The sequence below is a fragment of the Oreochromis aureus genome, linkage group 15 (assembly GCF_013358895.1).
Source record: "Oreochromis aureus strain Israel breed Guangdong linkage group 15, ZZ_aureus, whole genome shotgun sequence".
NCBI classification, from domain to species: Eukaryota; Metazoa; Chordata; class Actinopteri; order Cichliformes; family Cichlidae; genus Oreochromis; species Oreochromis aureus.
Window position 1 is genome coordinate 22,709,720 of NC_052956.1, and position 21,627 is coordinate 22,731,346.

General features: G+C 37.7%; 1 protein-coding gene across 1 annotated transcript; it reads left to right on the plus strand.

The window, feature by feature from the left end:
* Positions 1–8,955: 8,955 nt before the first annotated feature.
* On the plus strand, positions 8,956–20,115 carry LOC116329553 (cytochrome P450 2K4-like). The gene is made up of 9 exons (XM_031751597.2): positions 8,956–9,230; positions 9,325–9,487; positions 9,596–9,745; positions 9,817–9,974; positions 18,278–18,457; positions 18,647–18,788; positions 18,876–19,060; positions 19,424–19,565; positions 19,643–20,115. Exons 1-9 carry the CDS (start codon positions 9,036–9,038, stop codon positions 19,825–19,827), a joined length of 1,500 nt encoding a protein of 499 aa, XP_031607457.2. The 5' UTR covers positions 8,956–9,035; the 3' UTR covers positions 19,828–20,115.
* The last annotated feature ends 1,512 nt before the right edge of the window (positions 20,116–21,627 follow it).

The following is a 21,627-nucleotide window of genomic DNA, read 5'->3' on the forward strand; positions in this document are numbered from 1 at the left end:
TTTAGATGCAGAAAACAAAAGGGGCAAATGCTGGTTTTACATACCAAAAACAAACAAACAAACAAAAAACACTGCAGAAACTATTGTTAAACTCTTCAAGGTAACAGGTAAGTTTGGTGGACCAGAAGCACAACAAGAAGTTAATCTTTCATGCATGGTAGGTATAGTAATCTATACAGTCATGGTATCATTAATGTATACAAGTAAGGTCTTAAATAACAGGATATAATTTATTTATTTTTTTAAATCCACCAGGTTCTTACATTTAAATATTTCATAATTCAACTTAAACTGAACAACAATTCATTGCATTTTGCACCATTAATATTTTAACAAAATCTAAAATGCAGAAGCAGTATCTGAAAAACTAAGTAACTGTTGGAGAACTAAGTAACTGTTGGAGTGTAGGACTTGATCATCCTCTCACATCGGCCCATTCTTCTTTAGTTTTGCGGGTTTATGACACACCCACACACACACACCCCCCCACACCCACACACACAGTCTGTCTGAACATTACACAATCTGATCTTGGGGTGAATTTCCTGGGATGTCCGCTTGTGATTGGCAGTCGTCTTGTTTTTTGATGTGTGAATATTCTTTATCACTGTAGAATGATGGACTTTGAATTGTTTAGATATGGCCTTCTAACCCATTAACCAGATTAATGGGCAGCAACGTTTTCTTTTTGTTCTAAAATGATTGCTGTTGCTTTTCATCCTTGGGATTGTGTAAACAGGCAGACACACCTGAATGAAGCAGCAAACTAACAAACCTGCTTTTATAGAGGGAGTCACACTTGATGATGATCAATTAATTAAGTGTTCTTATTATTAGCATCTGGTGTCTACTTATCCTTTTAATTCCTATGGAAGCAATAAAAGTGTACTTAGCTTGTCACAGAGTGCTTCTGCATTTTGGGTTATTTACAGGTTGATCTTTTGCTTCAATTAATTACTCAACAAAACCAATTTGAATGGTGATGGCAATGCTAACCTCCAGATTTTGCTTCCGGACCAGAAAGGCGTCCACAAAGCCTCTGCAGACCTGTGGATTCAGAGTCTCTTTTAAACGACTGAAGATGGCTCTGTTTTGTTTCATACTGGCAACAGTCAGTTTGCAGAATTCCTTCCTATCAGCAGTCCACTTGAAGAGTGATGGAAACATGTCGTACAGCTGTCAAACTTGATACGTTAGTATGTAGTCCTTTTCTCTTTTATCCAGAGAGATTTTAAAGTACATAAAATGATAGTACAGTGGTGTGAAAAAGTATTTGGGATTATTTTTTGGCATATTTGATTTTTGATTCATCAGGTCTGGCAGTAATGAGGCCTGTGTGTGGCTTAGAATCTCAACTCAGCTTCCCTAAAAAAGAAGTTATTAACTCTTAATTTAGAATTTTCATATCATCAGTTGGTGCACAAGCATCACAAAGTTAATACCTGTATTGAAGGAGAGCTCAGAATTTTAGCATTTCTATTCACTCGATCTATCATCGATGTAAATTCAGGATCATTATATTCAAATCTGCTGCCATAGACAATGGAGCAGGTAATATTAGAGACTGCACAGTTAATTGGATGGGTTGTATCAAAAGCTTCTCCTGTGGAAAGGGAAAAAGGGGGAAAAAAAGTTAAATACACGTAAAATTCCAGTTCATGTATTGTTAATCTCAATTTCAACCAACTTTACCTTTAAAATTCTCAAAAATGTCAATCAGGTGTTGACATTCCTCAATTATTTTGTCCTCACATGCTCTCTTGCCCATCCCAACGTCTCTCAGATTAGTCAGTGCAAAGCGCCTCATTTCCTTCCAGGTTTCACCGTTGGACCACAAGAGCCCTGAGACAAAGTGTTTAAAAAGTAGTTTAACTTCCACACAGTGTAAGGATGATGGATGCAAAAAATATGAGAACAATCTGGTGAAATTCTCTATTACCATGTCCTTGGCTATAATCATCCAAAACCTTCAATGAAGTTCTGTCTCCAAACACTTCATCATAGTCAACAAGTGCCTCCTTCACCGTCTTGTATCCTGCCAGAATCACCACTTTTTTTGGTCCCAAATACTGATCCGAAGACTGATCCATATTTCCTGGATAACTATGAGCAGGAAAAATTTTTTTATTTATGCATATCAAAGAATGGTGAAACAGTACCTGGAGAGCTGAGTCTACAAAACAGAAACGAAGTCCAGTAACCTTTTCACCTCCAGTAATGTGTAGTAAGGTCTTTTCAGGTCTAAGTGCAGCAGGTTCCCTAGCAAGGGAAGTGGTCTGGGTCCCAGAGGCATCTGTGTACTGAAACTAAATAAGGAAGCGAAAAGAATGAGCAGGAGGACCACAAGTGCTCCCAGTAAGAAGGTAGAATTGAAGTGTAGAAAAAAAATCTAACATGCTCCAGTATTGATTTTCCTGGATATGAAAACTGACTGAGATTTTTTGCATTTTAGTTTCAATAATAATGACAAAAACAACAACAACAACAAGTGGTTTACTGGTTAACATTTTCCTAAGATGCAAAAGATCCCTGGTTTGAATGGGGAAGGAGACACAAAACCCAGTATTGGTAATTACCAAAATCATTTTTATGCTTCTGTAATGCTTAATCCACTTGTATGTGCAAGCTCTTTAATCAAAATGACACTTTAATGCTAATATTTCCTATTTTATGAAAAAGCAGGTTCTAGACATTTACTTGCACTGCAGAACGAAACATTAGTAATTAGTTTTAGTGGCTGAATCCAAATTAGTTTGATCAAAATTGGGTCATGTTAATGTACTTGTAACAAAGGCAGTGGTATTAAATGTTTAAAGGTTACAAAACTGAAGCAGCTCATTAAAATGACTCTAAAATTGAGATTTGTATTGTATATTGTATTCTCTTATTTATTTTGTATTTCTTGACTTTATATTCGTGGTATAGTCTTTGTATTCTTCTGCTATATGTGCCTGAGCTGTGGTAACACGCAAATTTCCCCACCGTCGGATCAATAAAGTCTTATCTTATCTCATCTTATCTAAGAAGAAGAGACCTCTGAGAGAATACAATTGGCTCTCTAACCAGAGAGCAGCCATATGGAAAAAGAAGAGAGAAAAGATAAGGACTGAAATATAACATACTATAAAATAACAGTCATGTAGACATCCTGAGAAACGACTGTATGCGATCCTAGTTGCTGTGATCTAGCAGTTTAGGTTTTCTAACTTTTTTTCTTTTTCAAGTTTCATGTTTTCTTGATTTGAGCAAAAATATTAACATATTTTTCAGCTATTCAAGAAATATTGGTCAGTTTTCACTGCCATTTATCTGGGACTGAAAAAGTGGTGGTTCTGTAGGAAAGAAGAGAGACAGAGGCTCTGGCTCTGATGAAGAGTCAAGAGGTGATGATTCACTCAATCACCACACAAAGTTTAACTTTGTGTTAGTTTAACTACTTTGGAAATTATAAATCATTTCTGGCATTTTATGGTCTAGTGGTGATTGACTGAAATACATGAGGTGGCTTTTAAATTTTAGCTTGTTGTAAAACTGCTTTTTCCTCAGTATTTGTGTTTAGAGCAAAGGGAAAAGGTCATTGCCATTTTGTTCTCAATCTCTTTGTTACCCTCCACTTTGTGCCAGGTCACAGTGTCCATGTTTGCTTGTGCAGTTTTGTTGTTTTTGTGTTCTAGAAAACACCTAAAACTTGACCAAAAAAACCTTTTTGCAGGTCCACCTGCAGTAGATTCCCAACCAAAGGAATTGCTCTGGATCTTGGAGGCTCCTTTCCATTTCTTTGGGAACTGAAGATTGAAGATGAGCAGGAGCGCTGTCACAACCCCAACTAAGAAGAGTTTTTCAACTGAATAAAAACAGCATCTATTATCCCCATGACCTTAAAAGAAAATATCAAAAATGTGTTATTTGAACTGAAACAGGCATGTCCTGAAAATTCTCAGCTAAAGTAAACTTTTGGCATTGTCAAAAGGCAAGGACGCTGTATATAAACCACAGCTAGCACACTAGTCTGTGACCTTTGCAGTGGTGAAATAATTGCTTAATGTCTGGCAGGGGGGTTGAAGAGAGAGAGAGAGAGAGACAGACTCAAAGGCACAACTCCTGATGCTGCAGCAGGTGTGGTGCTCCAGGTTCTAGTCTGCACTATACAGCATACTTGTATTTCCTTTGCTAAACTAATAGATTGTATAGTATGCAATTTCCTTATGAAGTGAATTTGGAAATAATTTTACGCTCCATTTATTAGTCTTTGTCACTTTGGTACAATTCTCACCCGTCTTAATACACTTCTCAAATCAGTAACACATTTCCCCACTCATGTTAGCCTTTGTCATTGTTTTTGTGCACACTTCTATCATTTCTACTCATACTTCACTAATAACGATATTTGTTTCTGAGCTGATGCATTTCTCATTTGAATCATTTCATAAAAACAGTTTGTACTGTTGTCTGTCAGAACTCTAGCTGTCTCACTTTACTGAATAATGTCATGCATTACATTGTTTTCAATCAAATTACTTCAATTTTTTTCAAATATGTATGAAAGAGGAACGTCACCAACTAAAAGTGAAACTTAGACACCAAATTGTTTTATACTGTACTAACATGTGGTTGGTTAATTCGATAATTGCATTAACTAACAGTTGAACTGACATACCTAATAACATGGCTGCTGAGGGTGTGTATCATGAGTTTGCTGGATTATACAGTAGTTCGTGTTATGTTCCCAGGTTTTTTTTTCTTTGTCTGTTTTCTGATACATACACGTTTATGAGTGTAAATGCACTTTTCTTGATTTCAGCAATTTTGACAATTGATTCAAACTGCAGATACTGAATAAAGATAAAACAATTTAAGACAAATATTTACCAGGAACGTCTCAAAAAAGAACAACAAGAAGGAGTTTTACAGAGTGGAAAAAAAGACAATCTGTGCCCTTTGGACCAAAGAGACTGATTCTTCTAAGGAATCATTAAACACTCTGATTGTGAGTTCTGAGACTTCACAGACCTCACACAATGGGAGTTTGGTTCACTTACTGGGAAATTGCCTCAATGTAGGCTGGTGAAGACCTCCTTCTTCAACATATATGGGACTCAATGAGCAGTTTAATTACGCATCTCCAAGTATTAAAAAAGTTTTTAAAAAATGTAAAAACAATCCCATACACATCCCAAATATTATGATGAGAAGCCTCAGTTTTTGCTCACACTGTAATGAAAATATGACCCTGCAATATATTAGATGTCAAGTTGCAAAAGTTACTGATTTAAATCAAAAGTCAAAAATCAATCACTGTATAAGCATCAGAAACTATGAATTAACATGTGCAATTGGCAAGGATTGTAAAAGAGAAGGAGAGACAATTGCAAACTCTGGATCATTACATTTGATCCACTATCTTAAACAATGAAACGAATAATATTTAAGGTAGGTTAAAGTGCATTCAGTTTCTGTTAATGTGCTCACGTCATCTCTTGACCATCCTAAAGCTTCATGTTGAAGATCATGCCTCTGCAAAATGCAACAATGCTATTCTGATGTTCCCAAAATTAGAATAGATTAGATGAAACTTTATTAATCTCTCGGGTGGGTTCCTCCGGGAAATTCAGTTTCCAGTAGCAAAGCACCGAAAGAAGTTGCATGTTACAGATACAATAAGGGGAATGAGAGTAAGGATATAAGCATAAATACACCATATATACACATATACACATATATAGATGCAGAATATACAATATGGATAATTAGGATTGCTCATTTGAGTGAGTATATTGCACAGTGATTATTGCACAGTCGAATATAAGAAAAAACAAAACAAAACAAAAAACAAATATTGCAAATATTGCACAGTGTAAAAAAGCACCTACAGCTCAGTTGTTCCGCCAGGGGCGATTTTAGCCCATTTTTGGGGGTGCTTCAGTACCCCCAAAATGAATCAAAGCTTAAAATTGTCCGTAGCCTGCTGTTGTTACCACTGTCTCCACTGTTTACCACTGAAAAAAGAAAAGAATGCCACAAGAGCTCTTAGAAGACGACTCAGTACCCTCAACCTGATGCCGCCTTTCAGGTCAAGGTCCATAATATCATTCTGGACACTGTTGTTGTTTGTTTTTCAGGTACAGCAGTGATGAACCAGGGCATGTTTAATTACCCAAAAGTGTCAGAAACCAAAAGATTCCAATAAACATTGTTTATATCTCATTATTAATTCCACTACTAACCATTTCAACTCAAACAGATCATGGTTCAATGAGGATATATCGCTCTTTTTTCATAAAAATGTATATTAAAATGTTTTCTATTACTGTATGTTGGAAAAACCTACATGTAAAATACATTAGTGTTTTTTAAAAGTGTATTTCTCGATTATCAAGCAGATTACTCTGGAGAAAATGTGAAGTCTTTATAGACATTGAGCCATGAAATATAGCCCTGCCAATCTCTGAATCCCACAGACTGGCTGTTGTGGCCATTTTCTTCTTAAATTTTTATGAATCGTAATTTGTATTCATTTTTGTTTTTTCTTATAAACAGTAAGAATATACTTACCTAGTTTTGCTATGTAAATCTGTAATTAATGTTACTTTCGGAAAAATTTTGAAAAAGTGATTAGTTTGGTAACTTTTGGACCCTCCCATTAATTAAGGGATTAAGAGCACACTGTGGGGCTGTGGTGGAAATGTTTTGTGTTTTGTTTGCCAAATGTCAGGTGGGAGGATGGGAGGGTTTAAAATGATTTTTTGACTAATTTTTGAACTTGTGAAATCACATTAAGTTAACTTTGGTTTATGTCTAGGTTGTAAGAAATTATTGGGTGATTTTTGGTTTATATTTTACCACGAAATAAACACCATATATTTTTAAAGAATCAAGTTGGAAGTGCGTTCTGAAATAAACCACCTGTTGCCACCCACGGCCTTTTCTTGGACTATTTTTCTGCTCTGGAACTTAAAAGGCTGTGACACTGGCAGCTGATTCATCCTTTGACTTAAAGACACAAGCCAGGATGAGGACCCCCCAAAATCCATGTATATCCATGCAAATGCATTCTATCTCAAAAACACATCGTCCTTTTAGATTAATCACTTTGAGAATGACTTTCTGTACTGAGGTGGCCATGACAAGCTCAAAAGCCAATTGTCTATCACACAGTCACAGCCATTCTAGTGGGGCCTGAAAGTGTCTTTATTCTGTTTCATGCAGAAAGTTTTGTCTGATGTACATTTGAGGATGAAGACCACTATTATTTCTCTATTTTTTGATGTGATTGTCTTGCTTGGAGGGATATGAATAGCAGTGTTAAAGGTTGTAAATGTGTGTTTAAGAAATATATATGGATTAAAATAATAGTTAAGAAGTCAGAAGATAAAAATAGAATTCATAAGTTATGGAGATTACCATTTAGCAAAAAAACAAACAAGTTAAATAAATGGACACCCCTCTAGTATTTGTAGTTTTGTTTCTATAATGTCTTTAGTTACTGATTCAGTGGGTGTCTCACTATACTTCATGTTATAGCCCGTTGGCAATACCTAAAAATGCCACTAGGTGGCACATAGAGCTCAGGAAGAGCAAAAAGCCTCTTAGAGGCAAGTGCTGCAGAATAAATCCTGCAGCCGAAACTTTAAACATGCTCATGATCTCTGCTTCCTTTTTTTATATAATACATAGTTGCAGGAGTAATGTTTAAACCCCTGACACCCACCAGGTCAGGTGGCAACAGCAGCTTTCTTATTTGGTTCACAATCACAATCATTAGATTCAGAGATGAGTTACAGAGCCTGTGAACTTTTTACTTCTGCTGCTCATTTTGTATAAGTCTGACAGGTGACTATATCATATGTAGCTGCAGAGTGTCCCTAAAGTATCTAGCATCTTGAACACAGCAGAAAAAAAGGTGTGCACTGTGGATTTTGAACTGTGGCGTTTAAGCGTTGTCACTGCTGAGGATTTGTGGACACAGGAGGAGTGTGGACACAGATCCTTGTTCACTTAGCTGCTGTTTACATTTCAAAAGACTTTATCAGAACAAACACTTCTAATTGTACTTTGCTCCTCATTGTCCTCTCTTGTCTGAAAAGCAAGCGCTGACAAAACAAGTCCAGTAAATGCACTTTTATCTTTAAGTTTGGTATTGTAATCCGTCTTAATCTATTTATGTTTTATTCTGTTTTCTTTATTGTATGGTGAAAAAGTCCTGTTAGCCTTGTGCTGAGAGGGCTCTGGCCATCCATGTGTTTTGTTTTAATAGATCTGTTCAGTTTTATTCATATAGCACCACTTACCATCAACTAATCTTGTCTCAAGTCACTTCATATTGTAAGGTTAAGACTCAGCAGTTTTAATTTAGGACAAATGTTCACGCGGATTCATCGGTGAAATGAATGCCATTTGGTAATTAAAGCTGAGTTTTTGGCCATACAGCATATATATTGTATTATATATGAACTCCAACCTGCTGCTGACCTTCTACCGCTCGCCGATAACACCCCCCCCCAAATTGTTTTCTTTTCTTCCCACTTCCTCTATGGACCACCACTGTGCAATACCAATTCTATGTGCAATAACCCAACTGTATGTACACAACACTATTTATTACATATTACTTTTTTTTTTTTTTAAAAACCGCCTTGTATATTTGTACATTTTATATATATATATATATATATATATATATATATATATATATATATATATATATATATATATATATATATATATATATATATATATATATATATATATATATATATATATATATATCTTTTTCCTCTGTTAATACTGTCCATATGTATATAGCGCTGCAGAACTCAATATTTAACTTTAAAATGGATAATTTTTACCCACACTACACAAGAGTTAACTTGGCTATTGCATTCCATGTTTTGGTCCTTCCCTGATTTCTTATCTGTTGTTACAGACCAAAGTACAAAACTAATATGTGTGAGGTTCTCTTAACTCTGTCTCATTCCTCTTCACCAAAACACTCAGTCATCCTGTCGGTCAGCAGGAATAGTCAGTGAGCTTAAGCCATGGAGATACTATATGTTTTTCTCCAGGGCATTTATTCAATTGTTTTGTGTCTGACAGTCTTTGTATTGATCCACTTCCTTTCCTCTAACATAACCCAAAAGGATGGAAAGGAGCCTCCAGGACCCACACCACTTCCCATGTTTGGGAATTTGCTGCAGTTGGACCTGAAGAGAATACATGTCACGTTACTGAAAGTGAGGAAGTCATTGGTCATATGTTCTTTCAACATATCTGATCATTTTAATGTATTTTTAAAAAGGATATATGAACATGTTTTGTTGTTTTTAGCTATCAAAAAAATTTGGATCTATTTTTACCATCTATCTGGGGACCAAAAAAGTGGTGGTCCTGGTAGGATACAACGCAGTAAAGGAGGCACTTGTTGACTATGCTGAAGTGTTTGGAGAAAGGGATCCGACACCAATTATGGATGAGCTAGTACGAGGACAGGGTGAGTAATTTAGACAAGATTTTTGCAAACACATTTGAGTGTGAGTCATAATTAGCAACTATGTATAACCTTTATCTATATTACTGAAATTTGTTTCTGTCAAATCAGGTATTATATGGGCTAATGATGACACATGGAAAGAGATGAGGCGGTTTTCAATGATGAACCTGAAGGACTTTGGAATGGGAAAGACAGAATTTGAGGACAAAATCACTGAGGAGTGTCATTACCTGATGGAAGCTTTTAAACAGTTCAAAGGTAAACGGTGGATGACTGACAGAAATTGCAACTTTTTGATACAAATAAACTTCTTGTAATTTTCTTTGCAGGAGAATTTGATGTCAACCAATCATTAAGCAATGCAACTGCAAATGTAATCTGCTCCTTGATCTATGGCAACAGATTTGATTACAATGACCCGGAGTTTACATCTTTGGTAAATCGTACTTGCAGAAACAACAAACTTTTGAGTACCCCATCTGTCCAGGTATAATTTAAAGTTCAAAGATTTTTTTGTAAATTCTGACTTTTATAACTAAGGGGCAGTGCTTTACTTATGTGTGTAGTGATATGTTTCCAAATATTTGCTATTGTTCTTTTATCTTTGTTTTTTTTTTGTTTTTAAATGACCATGTCAAGAGATTTATTCTAAAGACACTTCTTCTAAGAGTCTAAGAGGAGAAACACACACAGACGCTGCAGCATTTACTTGTATACAAGGGCGATCACAGAACGCTCACACCAGAGTGGGGGCCCTGCGATGCGCGCTCTGTTCTTGCACGTGTCTTTATTTATACATAAGAAAAATGAATACATTTGACGTGAGCATGTGCGTATGTGTGTGTGTGTGTGTGTGTGTGTGTGTGTGTGTGTGTGTGTGTGTGTGTGTGTGTGTGTGTGTGTGTGTGTGTGTGTGTGTGTGTGTGTGGGAGGTCAGAACTGCTTGTTTGACTTCTTCCTATCGCTGTGAGAAGACTCAGATACAAATATCAGAACATGTTTTATAAAGAACAATCAGTCCTGAACAATGAAAAGAACAACCAGTTCTAAGCAAGGAAATGATCATCATGCAGCATTCTATCACAAGCAAACTTGTATCATTAAAAGCTTATACTGACTAAAACATACAATTTTCTATTGACATTCCCTCCTGTTGTCAGTATAACCTTTAAGTGAGATATCAGTATGTAACATCTTGTTGTACATTTTCTGTCACATCATCATTAATCACACAAAGTCTTCACATTCCAACAGGTCGGGGTCATCACCATCATCATTTGTCACGGCAATGTATGCAGCTACAGTGGAAACGATTATGCGGTTAATCATGAGTTTTAGACATGGCAGGATACATGTTACAAAACACAAAATAAAAGTAAAAATACTCCAGCTCCGATGAGTAAGATAAGATAAGATAAAACTGTATTAATTCTATTAACTGTAAAATTCGGTTTCCAAATAGCACAGCACCGACAGAAGCTACAGAATGTGAGCAGAATACTATATATACACATATATAAATACAGAGACATATATATAAATAAGAGTATACAAAAGGTAGAAATAGAATAAATACAAATACAAGGGAATTGCAAGTATTTCAAGTATTGAAGTCTACTGCACCGTTGGTTATTAACAAAAAGTATTGCACAGTGAAAAGGCAGTAGTAGTCTTCTTAGCACCTGTAGCCAGGAGCCAGTGTAAAGCCAAGAAAACCAGTCACTTGTATTACTCACATAGTCCTGATTTTGGGCATGCTGGATCTGTCTCAAAGGCGTTCGGGCGTCAGTCATGTTTGATGAGTGTACATTGTCTGGTATGTAAGTGCAGCAGGTGTTGTTGAAGAGGACGCAAAGTCCCCCTTTCTCTGCCAGTATCATGTCCAAAGCTACTTGATGTTGCATCACTGCGATCCGTAATGCACTGATTTCCTGATCTTGCTGTTCGTTGATCTTGCATGAAGCGTTCAAGAAGAGTCCAAAGCGGTAGTCCAGAGTTTCGATCCTCAGCATGTTTTTTTCCGGTTCCCACCCAGGGGAACAATGTGTGGAGTACTTTCTGTCCGGTAGTCCACAGTTTGAATTCCTCAAGTACGTTGCTTCGGGTCATGTGGTTGAAGTTTAGGGAACGTAGATCTTCTTTTCCGGCGTGCTGTAGAAGTGATGTTTACTGCGGTCATCCTGAAAGTGTGGTCTGACAGGAATATAGGAGCACATGTTCCTGTCCAGCCTGGGGGCAGTATGAAATATGCCCGTTGTCCACATAGCTAGGCCATTCCTTGCACCCAGTACGTGCCGTTAGAAGGTCCACTCATATTCACAGGGCGCCCTCTCCGTGGACTGCAGTTTGGGCGCAGTTTGTCGTGTTTCAATGGGTGTGTTACCTTTCTCTTGTTGATAACACATGGAGTGGTTCTTCCCTGGGAGTTGGTCCAGAAACACTGGGAAGTGGATGGATGTATTCCGGTTTGTCACGTTGAAATCGATCCAGAAGAGTTGATCACATGTTCCATTACTAAGTCCAACAGCATGTGGGATTGTGTCGTTGGTGATGATTCAGCTGTGTTGGAATCCAATGCCAGCGAAGCTGGCTGCACACTTTGCTTGAGTGTTGTTCATATATTCACCATATAGTGTGGGGTGTGTTGATGTGCTGGGCATATGAGAACAGACATAACAGTCTGTATTTGCCGATTCCGCCTTGGTCCTGTCGTGGATATAACGGTACCAAGCATTGTTCATCCAAGGGTGGATGTGGTCTTGCATCATATCTCTTAGGTGCGAGTTGTCGTGCGTCCATCTTTTCTGTCTGCCTCGTGGTTCAGCTGTTGTTGGCGTCAGCTGGGGTCCTGTAAGGGTGAGCGTCGTAGTCAAGGTAACCAAGAGGTCCACCTTCCCATGGTTGTACACACCTGCACCTGGCTGCCCTAAAGTTGATCGGATGGAGATTGGAGTGCCGGCTTACCCTCACGGGGCCCAATCAGCACTGCCCCCTCACCCCGAAACAACCAAGCGCTTGAGTGAGACTTTCCTTTACTAGTTGATTTCTGTGGAAGAAGTGGAATCCTCGGGGACCTCAACTTTTTGCAGTGGCTCTGATGTATCCAGGAGGGTCTCTCCGCTATTTTGCAGGCACTTGGTATGGACCCTCCCACCGTGGCGAGCTCCAATTTTTCTTTGGAGTACTCGGACAAGGATCCAATCACCTGGCTTCAACCTGCAAGAAATAGGTGAAGAACAGTCTTCGGCAGTTTATTGTTCAAAACAACTTCTCTGTTTGTCAAAATTGTCGGTTTCTAATAAGGACCATTCCTTGGATCACCCCTCCTGATGAGCCATGGCTTAAAACCATGGCTCACTAGAGCGGCTGTTTTGTGTAATGATTTGGGAAGAATGGGCTTTCCTCCTATTTTCAATATGTCATCAGTGTCTAGTACTGCTCCGTGTTTTAGCCATTGTTTTCTGTTCTTTAGGTGGTGCTTTTTGTTCGTCCTGCAGTACAGACAGTCGAACTCATGATTTTCATGAGTTGTTAATAAGACAGTGGTTTTTATGGCTGCTGCTGTTTTTTTCAGCTTTGTCAGCAAAATTGTTTCCCTTTCTAATTTCTGAGTCATCCTTCTGATGTGCTGAACATCAGAAGCATATTGCTAAATGTCGTATCGCATGACGAGTTTTCTCCCATGTAAACAGATGTGTGCCATGAAAAAATCTTCCTCCACACACTAGAAACAAGAAACTAATTTCAACCCTCTGTTACGTTTTATTATTATTATTATTTTATACTTATACTTATACTTATATACTTATTTTATAATCCAGTCATTTTTCAAATCTAGTATCAATCAACTAATTTGCATATCAGCTCATAATGCGCTAAGTTGATAGGTCAACAGAAATGCACGTTCAAAGAGAATTTCCTTCATACAGTAAATTACTTGTTTTGCATCAGTCAAACAGAAAGCATTCCACAATTTATTGTATTACCAACTAAATTTATTGTCTGATTACTGCTTGGTCATACCATACTCTCTCTGTGTCTTTATTTTTTCTTCTCTGTTTTCACAAACGTTTCACCTATTGTCTTGCAAGCTGGAGAGTTAAATGTCAGCAGTGGATAAATTCAGCATTTGATAACAAAACTCTGTTAAGTTTTTCCTGCTTTAACACCAATGAGAAATATAGGCGCATGTATAGTGTGTGCTATAGTATAAGCTGTCCTTCATTCCATGTATGTGTGTTAGTACGCTTGCATGTAGGGCCTGTGGGCCTCTCTCACCCAAAAAGGGCATTTTCTTAATAGCTGCCTTTCTCTTGCGTGTGTTCAGAAAGGCAAATGTGCTTGTAGCAGTTGTGAGATTATTATGTTGTTATATATTACATTATATCTGTAATCAAAATGAGTGAATCATGATACTGCTGTAGGCCACAGCATACTTCTTGTGTAATCAATATGTAGTTTTAGTTTGCATCATACTCCTGAGTTAAAAGAATGTGAAAATCATTAGATTAGTTAGATAGGTTGGTATTATCCTATACTGCTGATTTGCTGTGAGTGAGTTACACTATTTCATGTCATTTCATACTGCTGAGTTATAAAGAGAATATTGTGTTCAGAGAGTCAGGGCCTTTTTTTTTTTTTTTCTCATTGTAGAGACAACAGAGCACATTGCATGGGAGCAGATAAACAGGGAGCCAAGGTTGTAACTCAGGCTCACTGGGAGTTAGAAAGAATGTAAATGCTTAGTCTTGTGGCTGTGGTGCATTTTGTATGGCTTCTTTTCTTTTGTTTAGTAGCTTTCTGCCTTCACCTGAGAGGGTGTGCCCTAAGTATGTGACTTTATAATTAGAGTTTATTTAAAGATACCTTGTGGCCTTAACTCAGCGACGTAACACAGCCATAGTATTTTGCTTACACCTCCCTCTGTGTGGCCAGTCACTAAAATGTCATCTACGTAGAGTAGAAACTGTCTCTGCCCTCAAAGTGAAGCCAAACACTGAGAAAGCGTTTGATAAGTCTGTCACTGAGAACCATTGTTTTATTTTGGAGTGACTTGATTCAGTATAGTGTGGGGATTTGCTACTACTGGTGGCATCATTTCAGTGATTTCATTTATTGCTCGCAGATCATGCACTAGACGGTATTTTGCAGTATTAGCTTTCTTCACCACTTAAACAAAACATCACTCTTTGTTTGTTTTATTATTATTATCATTATTATTATTATTATTATTATTATTATTGTTATTATTATTTTAAATTCTCCTTTCTCAAAAACAGAAAATGAAATTGTAGTTGTTCTTGGCTGAGAAACACAAAACCCCTTCTTTTTTTTTTCTTTTTTTTTTTTCCCAAGACAAGAAACTAAGTTTTAACTTTTCTGCCTTATCACCTAAAACAAAGCAGACAACCCAGCTCTCAGCTGGCTCTGAACTTATCATCATCAAGGTCGCATGGTGAGAGCTACTTCAGAAGTCAAAGTACTCCTCACTCAAGCAACACGTCAAAAAAACAAAAAAGAAAAAGCAAAAAAACTCTACACACACTACACAGAGAACAACAGTAAAGACACAACTGAAAATGCTGTTCTTCTTCGTTCTCCTTGAATTTTAGAATAAACTTCACCTGCATTAGTAAATCATATGCCTAATCATTATGTGTCACTAGTGTGATCACAAATTTATTTATTTTTTTCCAATTCAACAAAACAAACAAAACAAAAAGGCTGCTGCCAAAAACAAATCAGAAGTATGAGAGAAAAAAACTGAGCTCACAGACAGCTGCATGTTGCAGCTCCTGCTCTAAAAAATGTGTAACCTGCTCATCAGCTTACAGTGACCACATATTTAATTCAGCTTCTCACTCTTGTAGCTTTAGCTGTTATAGACAGGGTTTAGCTTATTAGTTGTTACTATAGGTGTGCTCTATATTTCAGCAATGTCTTATCTAGGATGACAGGTTTTCAAGCAGGTCAAGTGCTTCTATGCACTTAAAGAAAATATCTAAACTAATTATTTTCTTCATCTCATATGTCATTGTACTGAAGTTGAGCAAACCTTAAGCTTGATGCAGACTACTTTTAGCAATTATCCACCTCACATCATAACTGACTGAGGTGCCTCTTCATATTAATATTATTTCATTATTAACGCTATTATCTCTTTATATAACACCAATAGTATATTACAATATTTATTTATATTTTATTTGTATCCACCAAGGGTGGTGATCTGCAGTTTCACCCTTTCCCAAGCTGGAGACATTTACCTTTTCACACACTTTCCTTGGCTGAACAATGACACAACCTTAATATACCTTATGCATTTCTCTAATTTATTTAATATGTGTTTGTGTGAATCATTCTGTTCATTCAGGGCATGGTCTTCATCCCAACTATGTGTCATTGTTAATACCAGTTTACAGGTTGTTATCCTTGCTATCATCAACTTGAATACATTACAGTTAAGTTCTAAATCAATTTAGCCTTTTGTTTATTTTACTTTATTCCTCTTGTATGTATTCAGTCGGGTCTGTTTCCAGCCCTTTTTAAACTTCTACTTTGATCTTGAATTTTTCACTTGGTGAGGGATTATTATGTTCTTCCTGATCTGAACTATTCTCTTCACCTGAGCTGCTATCCTGTTCTGAGTCACTGTCTTCTTTGTTTGTTAATGCTTTTACTCTTTTTTGCCTGTCGTCCTCTCCATTCCTCTCCCTTTCTTTTGGATTACTCCTGCTCCGGTTTGTTGTTTTTCTAACCATCCCTCATCAGGTGTTAATTTTGCTTGTTTATTCCCCATTTTTAAAGATTTTGCTGGGCCTTCACTGACACGCTTGACTTCAGAGTGGTTTACTGATACGGCCTTCGACTTGACCCTAAAGGTCAAGCGGTATCAGTTTTATGAGACGAAGCTCAACCGTTCTCCTCTGTCACCAGTACGTGAGCCTCAAGCAAACAACAAAATAAAATAGAAGTAGCTCAGCAGCGTATTGTGCTGTAAAATCAACTTACTTCTAGACACATACACACATAGACATTTGCGCGCCTTTACAATTTGTTATGAAGTAATTACGGCTACTTCTAAAACCTAAGTCTAATTCGGTTCGTTGCGGCGAATCCTAACCAAAATAGTGTTTCTCTCACCCTCAGACGTCTCACTGGTGGTTCGGATCACCAGACTGAATCCCACCGCCGTGGACCAGACTAAAAACACCGGCCTGGACCCGAATTTTAGTGTCCCAGGTCTTTCAGCCTCGTCTAAGAGGGCTGTGCACAGACTTCGGTGCTGGCTTCCCACGGCGTCAGGAATCAGTGCTGGATCCTGGAACAGAGTCACAGATAACAGTTCTGATATTTCTGCCCCGGCTTCGAAGGACCAAAATAAATGTCAAGAGATTTATTCTAAAGACACTTCTTCAGCTAAGAATCTAAGAGGAGAAACACACACAGACGCTGCAGCATTTACTTGTATACAAGGGCGATCACAGAACGCTCACACCAGAGTGGGGGCCCTGCGATGCGCGCTCTGTTCTTGCACGTGTCTTTATTTATACATAAGAAAAATGAATACATTTGATGTGAGCATGTGCGTATGTGTGTGTGTGTGTGTGTGTGTGTGTGTGTGTGTGTGTGTGTGTGGGAGGTCAGAACTGCTTGTTTGACTTCTTCCTATCGCTGTGAGAAGACTCAGATACAAATATCAGAACATGTTTTATAAAGAACAATCAGTCCTGAACAATGAAAAGAACAACCAGTTCTAAGCAAGGAAATGATCATCATGCAGCATTCTATCACAAGCAAACTTGTATCATTAAAAGCTTATACTGACTAAAACATACAATTTTCTATTGACAGACCACTTCCTCAACGGTCTTTACCTTTTAAATGGAGTTTTCCAAATAACAGCCACTGTTAAACAAAGGTTATGAGGACTTGCTTATTATGGCTGAGTAGCTGGTGTGTTGTGGTGTGGACCCAAAAGCAGATGCACAGAAGGTAGAACTACTTCTAACAAAAAAGCAAGCCTTTATTGAGGCCGATGCAACACATGACAATAAATGATAACAAAACATAACAAGAACTAACAAAACCTAGACTGGGATTAAATACAACATGAAATCTGAAAATCCTGAAAACATGAACCATTGGAGACTGAGAGAGACAGGAACTTAAATACACAGAAAGGTAACGAAGTGGGAACACATGTGAAACACAGCTGACGCAAATGAACATGATGCCACAGGAGAAGCAAAACTAAACACACTGAACAATGGAACATGAGACTGTCAAAATAAAACAGGAAACATGGTGAGAGGTAGACTGTGACAACACAAGCTTGAGTTAAGGAGTGAAAGATGTTGGGCTTGAGAAACTTACATGGATACCAATGGCAATGTAAACAGGAAGGGGAAACAAGACACAAGGAAACACAGCCACATGCATATTACACTAACACACAGAGGACTAAGACACAACGGGAACCCAATAGATAAGAAACTAAACTAACTGTAAACAAACTCATGATGTAATAAGAATGACCATTAAACTTAAATTACACAACCAAAACACTCATAGAGAATAAAGTAAACTCAAAATGCTAGGTCAAAGACTGAGAACCTTGACATTGTGATACCATCTTGTGGTACATATTGCTATTACACAAAAGTATGGCCTGCCCTATTTCATTTTCATTTAAACTACTTTCAAACACATTAGTTTTTTTCTAATGAAATGAACAAACATCTGCTCGCCCTTTTCAATACTAACACAGATGCATTTGGGTTTTTACAGCTTTATAACATCTTTCCTTGGGTTGGCAGATGGTTCTCTTACCCAAATGAATTCAAAAAAGCATTTGCAGCCAATAGGGAACAACAGATGAAATTAGTGAGTCATTTGAAAGAAACTCTCAATCCAAAGATGTGCAGAGGATTTGTGGATGCCTTTCTGATTCACCAAGACAATTTGGAGGTGAGGAACACATAATTTATACGATGCTGATAATGTTTTTTAAAGAGCAATGGCAATAATGTGCACATGTTATCCTAACCTGGTGGTGTTTCTGCCCAACTGGTGAAAAGAAATCTGTTTAACAGCAATGTGAATCAGTGTCATAGTTAAAAGCATCAGCTGTTGAATAACTTCTGGTTTTATACGCAGAAATATGGGATTACCACCAGTCATTTCCACAATGAAAACCTCTTGATAACAATAATGAATTTATTTGTTGGTGGCACTGAAACATCATCACGCACAATCACATGGGGACTTTTTCTTATGGCCAAGTATCCAAAGATACAGGGTAAGAACCTGTAAATGTTCAAAGTTCAAAATTTCTGTTAAACTGAAGTCAGATTTATTACATCCTTTGGGCACTTTCATCTTCCAGAGAAGATCCGGGAGGAGCTTAGTAGAGTAATGGGAGATCATCAGGTCCAGTTTAAAGACAGGACAGAGCTGCCTTTCACCAACGCTGTCATCCATGAGACACAGAGGCTAACAGCCATTGCTGCCCTGGGGCTTCCTCACAGAACTTCACAGGACATTACCTTTAGGGGTCACTTCATTAAGAAGGTAACACTTATCAGAAAACAAATGATGTGTTTATTATATATTAAAGCTTTAAAAATAATCAGATTTTGGATTACTAAAACATTGTCACAGATGTGGAAAAAGGGAGTTGAATGATTCTTTCTCGCAGTGTTTGATTATCAAAATGATCAGGAAGATTAACATTTCATGGAATTTGCAGTAGTCAGCTAGTGTTGCAGCATCAAGTAGGAAGTATTCTGTGATCATTACTGAAAAATGTTTATTAGCATGATTTTTTTTAAGCTAGATTAAATGAATCAAGTATGTTTTAATCAAAGACTCATTTTGTCCCAGATGAAATTTTGTTTTTATGTCACAGCTGAGTTTGGTTTGTGTATTCGTCAGGGGACAGCTGTGTATCCTTTCCTGTTTTCTGTTCTGTCTGATGAGAGTGAATGGGAGAAACCGTACACTTTTTATCCAGAACACTTCCTGGACAAAGATGGAAAGTTCATCCAGCGTGATGCCTTCATGGTTTTTTCTGCAGGTTTGTAATCAAGTTCTTGTCAAGACCCAGTCTACTCACAGATAAAATCTAGCATATTTTTTTGTTTTCTATTTCAGGTCGCAGGATTTGTCTTGGAGCAAGTTTGGCCAGGATGGAACTCTTCATCTTCTTCACCACCCTTCTGCAGCACTTCCGAATTACTCTGCCACCTGGAGTTTCAGAGGATGAACTGCTTCTATCACCATCTGATAGTCTCATCCTTAGCCCTTCAAATGTTAGACTGTGTGCTGTCCCCTTGTGAGAAACAACAGACTGATTCATCTCAATTAGCTTGAATAAAAATGTACACTTAAACACAAGAAAATGAATCGATGAGTGATTGGAAAGACAAACTGATCTGTGAACTAATGATAATCAATTACAATCTTCATCTTTAGGAGCTGGTTAAAGCAGAGATAAATGTAGAATGCAGCTGAAATAAAGCAAAATGTAACTAACAAAGTGTGCAGGCCAGTAGATAAAAAGGGTGGTTTGCCACTGTTAAAGTATTTCTGTACCAACCAACAACCAAATATATCTTTAACTTCAACCAAGTTCTCAGGTGGATTTTCTTGTACATTTGCATACATTTGTTAATTGAGCATGGTGACTGACTGAAAAGAGAACGTCAGAGAAGTGACTTGTTCCAGGCAATGTGAGTTTCACTTGTGCTACTGTTATAAATGTATTTAAATGTTTCTGACATTGTAGAATTTGTAGTTTATGTTAGGTTTGCCGTGAGGTGGAGCAAGACACTTTGAATAACAGTGATACACAGTGAGAAATATGAAACAACAATGATCCTAAAAATACTGGCAATCACCAGCGCTACCCCCCAGCCTCCTCATATACACCTTTGTTATCAATTTCAAAATCCTGTATCGCCTTGTTTCCGAATAATTACATTCAAAGCACTTTATACAATTTGCCTCACTGCCCCATTTATACATGCATAAGTACTTTGTATCTAACATTCACACACATTCATAACCTGATGATACAAGAAGAGACCTCTGAGAGAAATACAATGGGCTCCCTAACCAGAGCGCAGCCATCTGATTAGGGTGTAAGCGGAAAAAGAGAAGCACTGAAATACAAGATACTATAAAATAACAGTCATATTCACATCCTGAGAGGCAGAAAAATACTATCACACTTAATGTGATAGTATCTATTATCTACAGTATATACAGTGATTGCTGAGGTCTCCAGGCAGCTGTTTCAGGTTTCATGGCTTTTCTGATTTGTTAAAAAACATTAACGTATTCATTGTTATGTAAAACATTCACGCATTATTCCCAGGATTTTATGGTCTTGTAGTATGGCACGGTGGTTAGCACTGTTGCCACACAGCAAGAAGCTCCTGAGTTCAATTCCACCATCAGGCCATGGTCTTTCTGTGTGGAGTTTGCATGTTTTCTGCGTGGGTTCTCCCTGGGTACTCCAGCTTCCTCCCACAGTCCAAAGATAGGTTATTGATCATTCTAAACTGCCCATAGGTGTGAATGTGAGAGTGAATGGTTGTCTGTCTCTGTGTGTTAGCCCTGCAACAGACTGGCGACGTGTCCAGGGTGTGCCCTGCATCTCACTCTATGACAACTGGGATAGGCTCCAGTGCCCCCCCGCGACCCTGAAAAGGATACACGGAAGTGGATGGATGGATAGTGTTCCAGACAGACAGACAGTTTTCATGTCTGTCTGGGACTGAAAAAGTGGTGGTAGAAGAGAGACAGGGGCTCTTGTTGATGATAGGTGATTATTCACTCTTACTTTTTGTCAGTTAAACTACTTTGTAAATCATTCACACATCATTCCCAGGATTTTATGGTCTAGTAGTGATCCACTGAAGTACATGATGTACTTTTTGAACTTTGGATTGTTGTAAAACCGTTCTTTTTCTCAGTGCTTGCATTTAGGCCAAAGGAAACTCAGTAAAAGGTCATTGCCATTTTGTTCTGTGTCAAAGGTAATTCAAAAGGGGTTTATTTCTTTTTCCAAATCACATAATTGGCTTTGAAATAACAAATAGTAATAGTACTAATAATAAAAACAGAAAGAACTA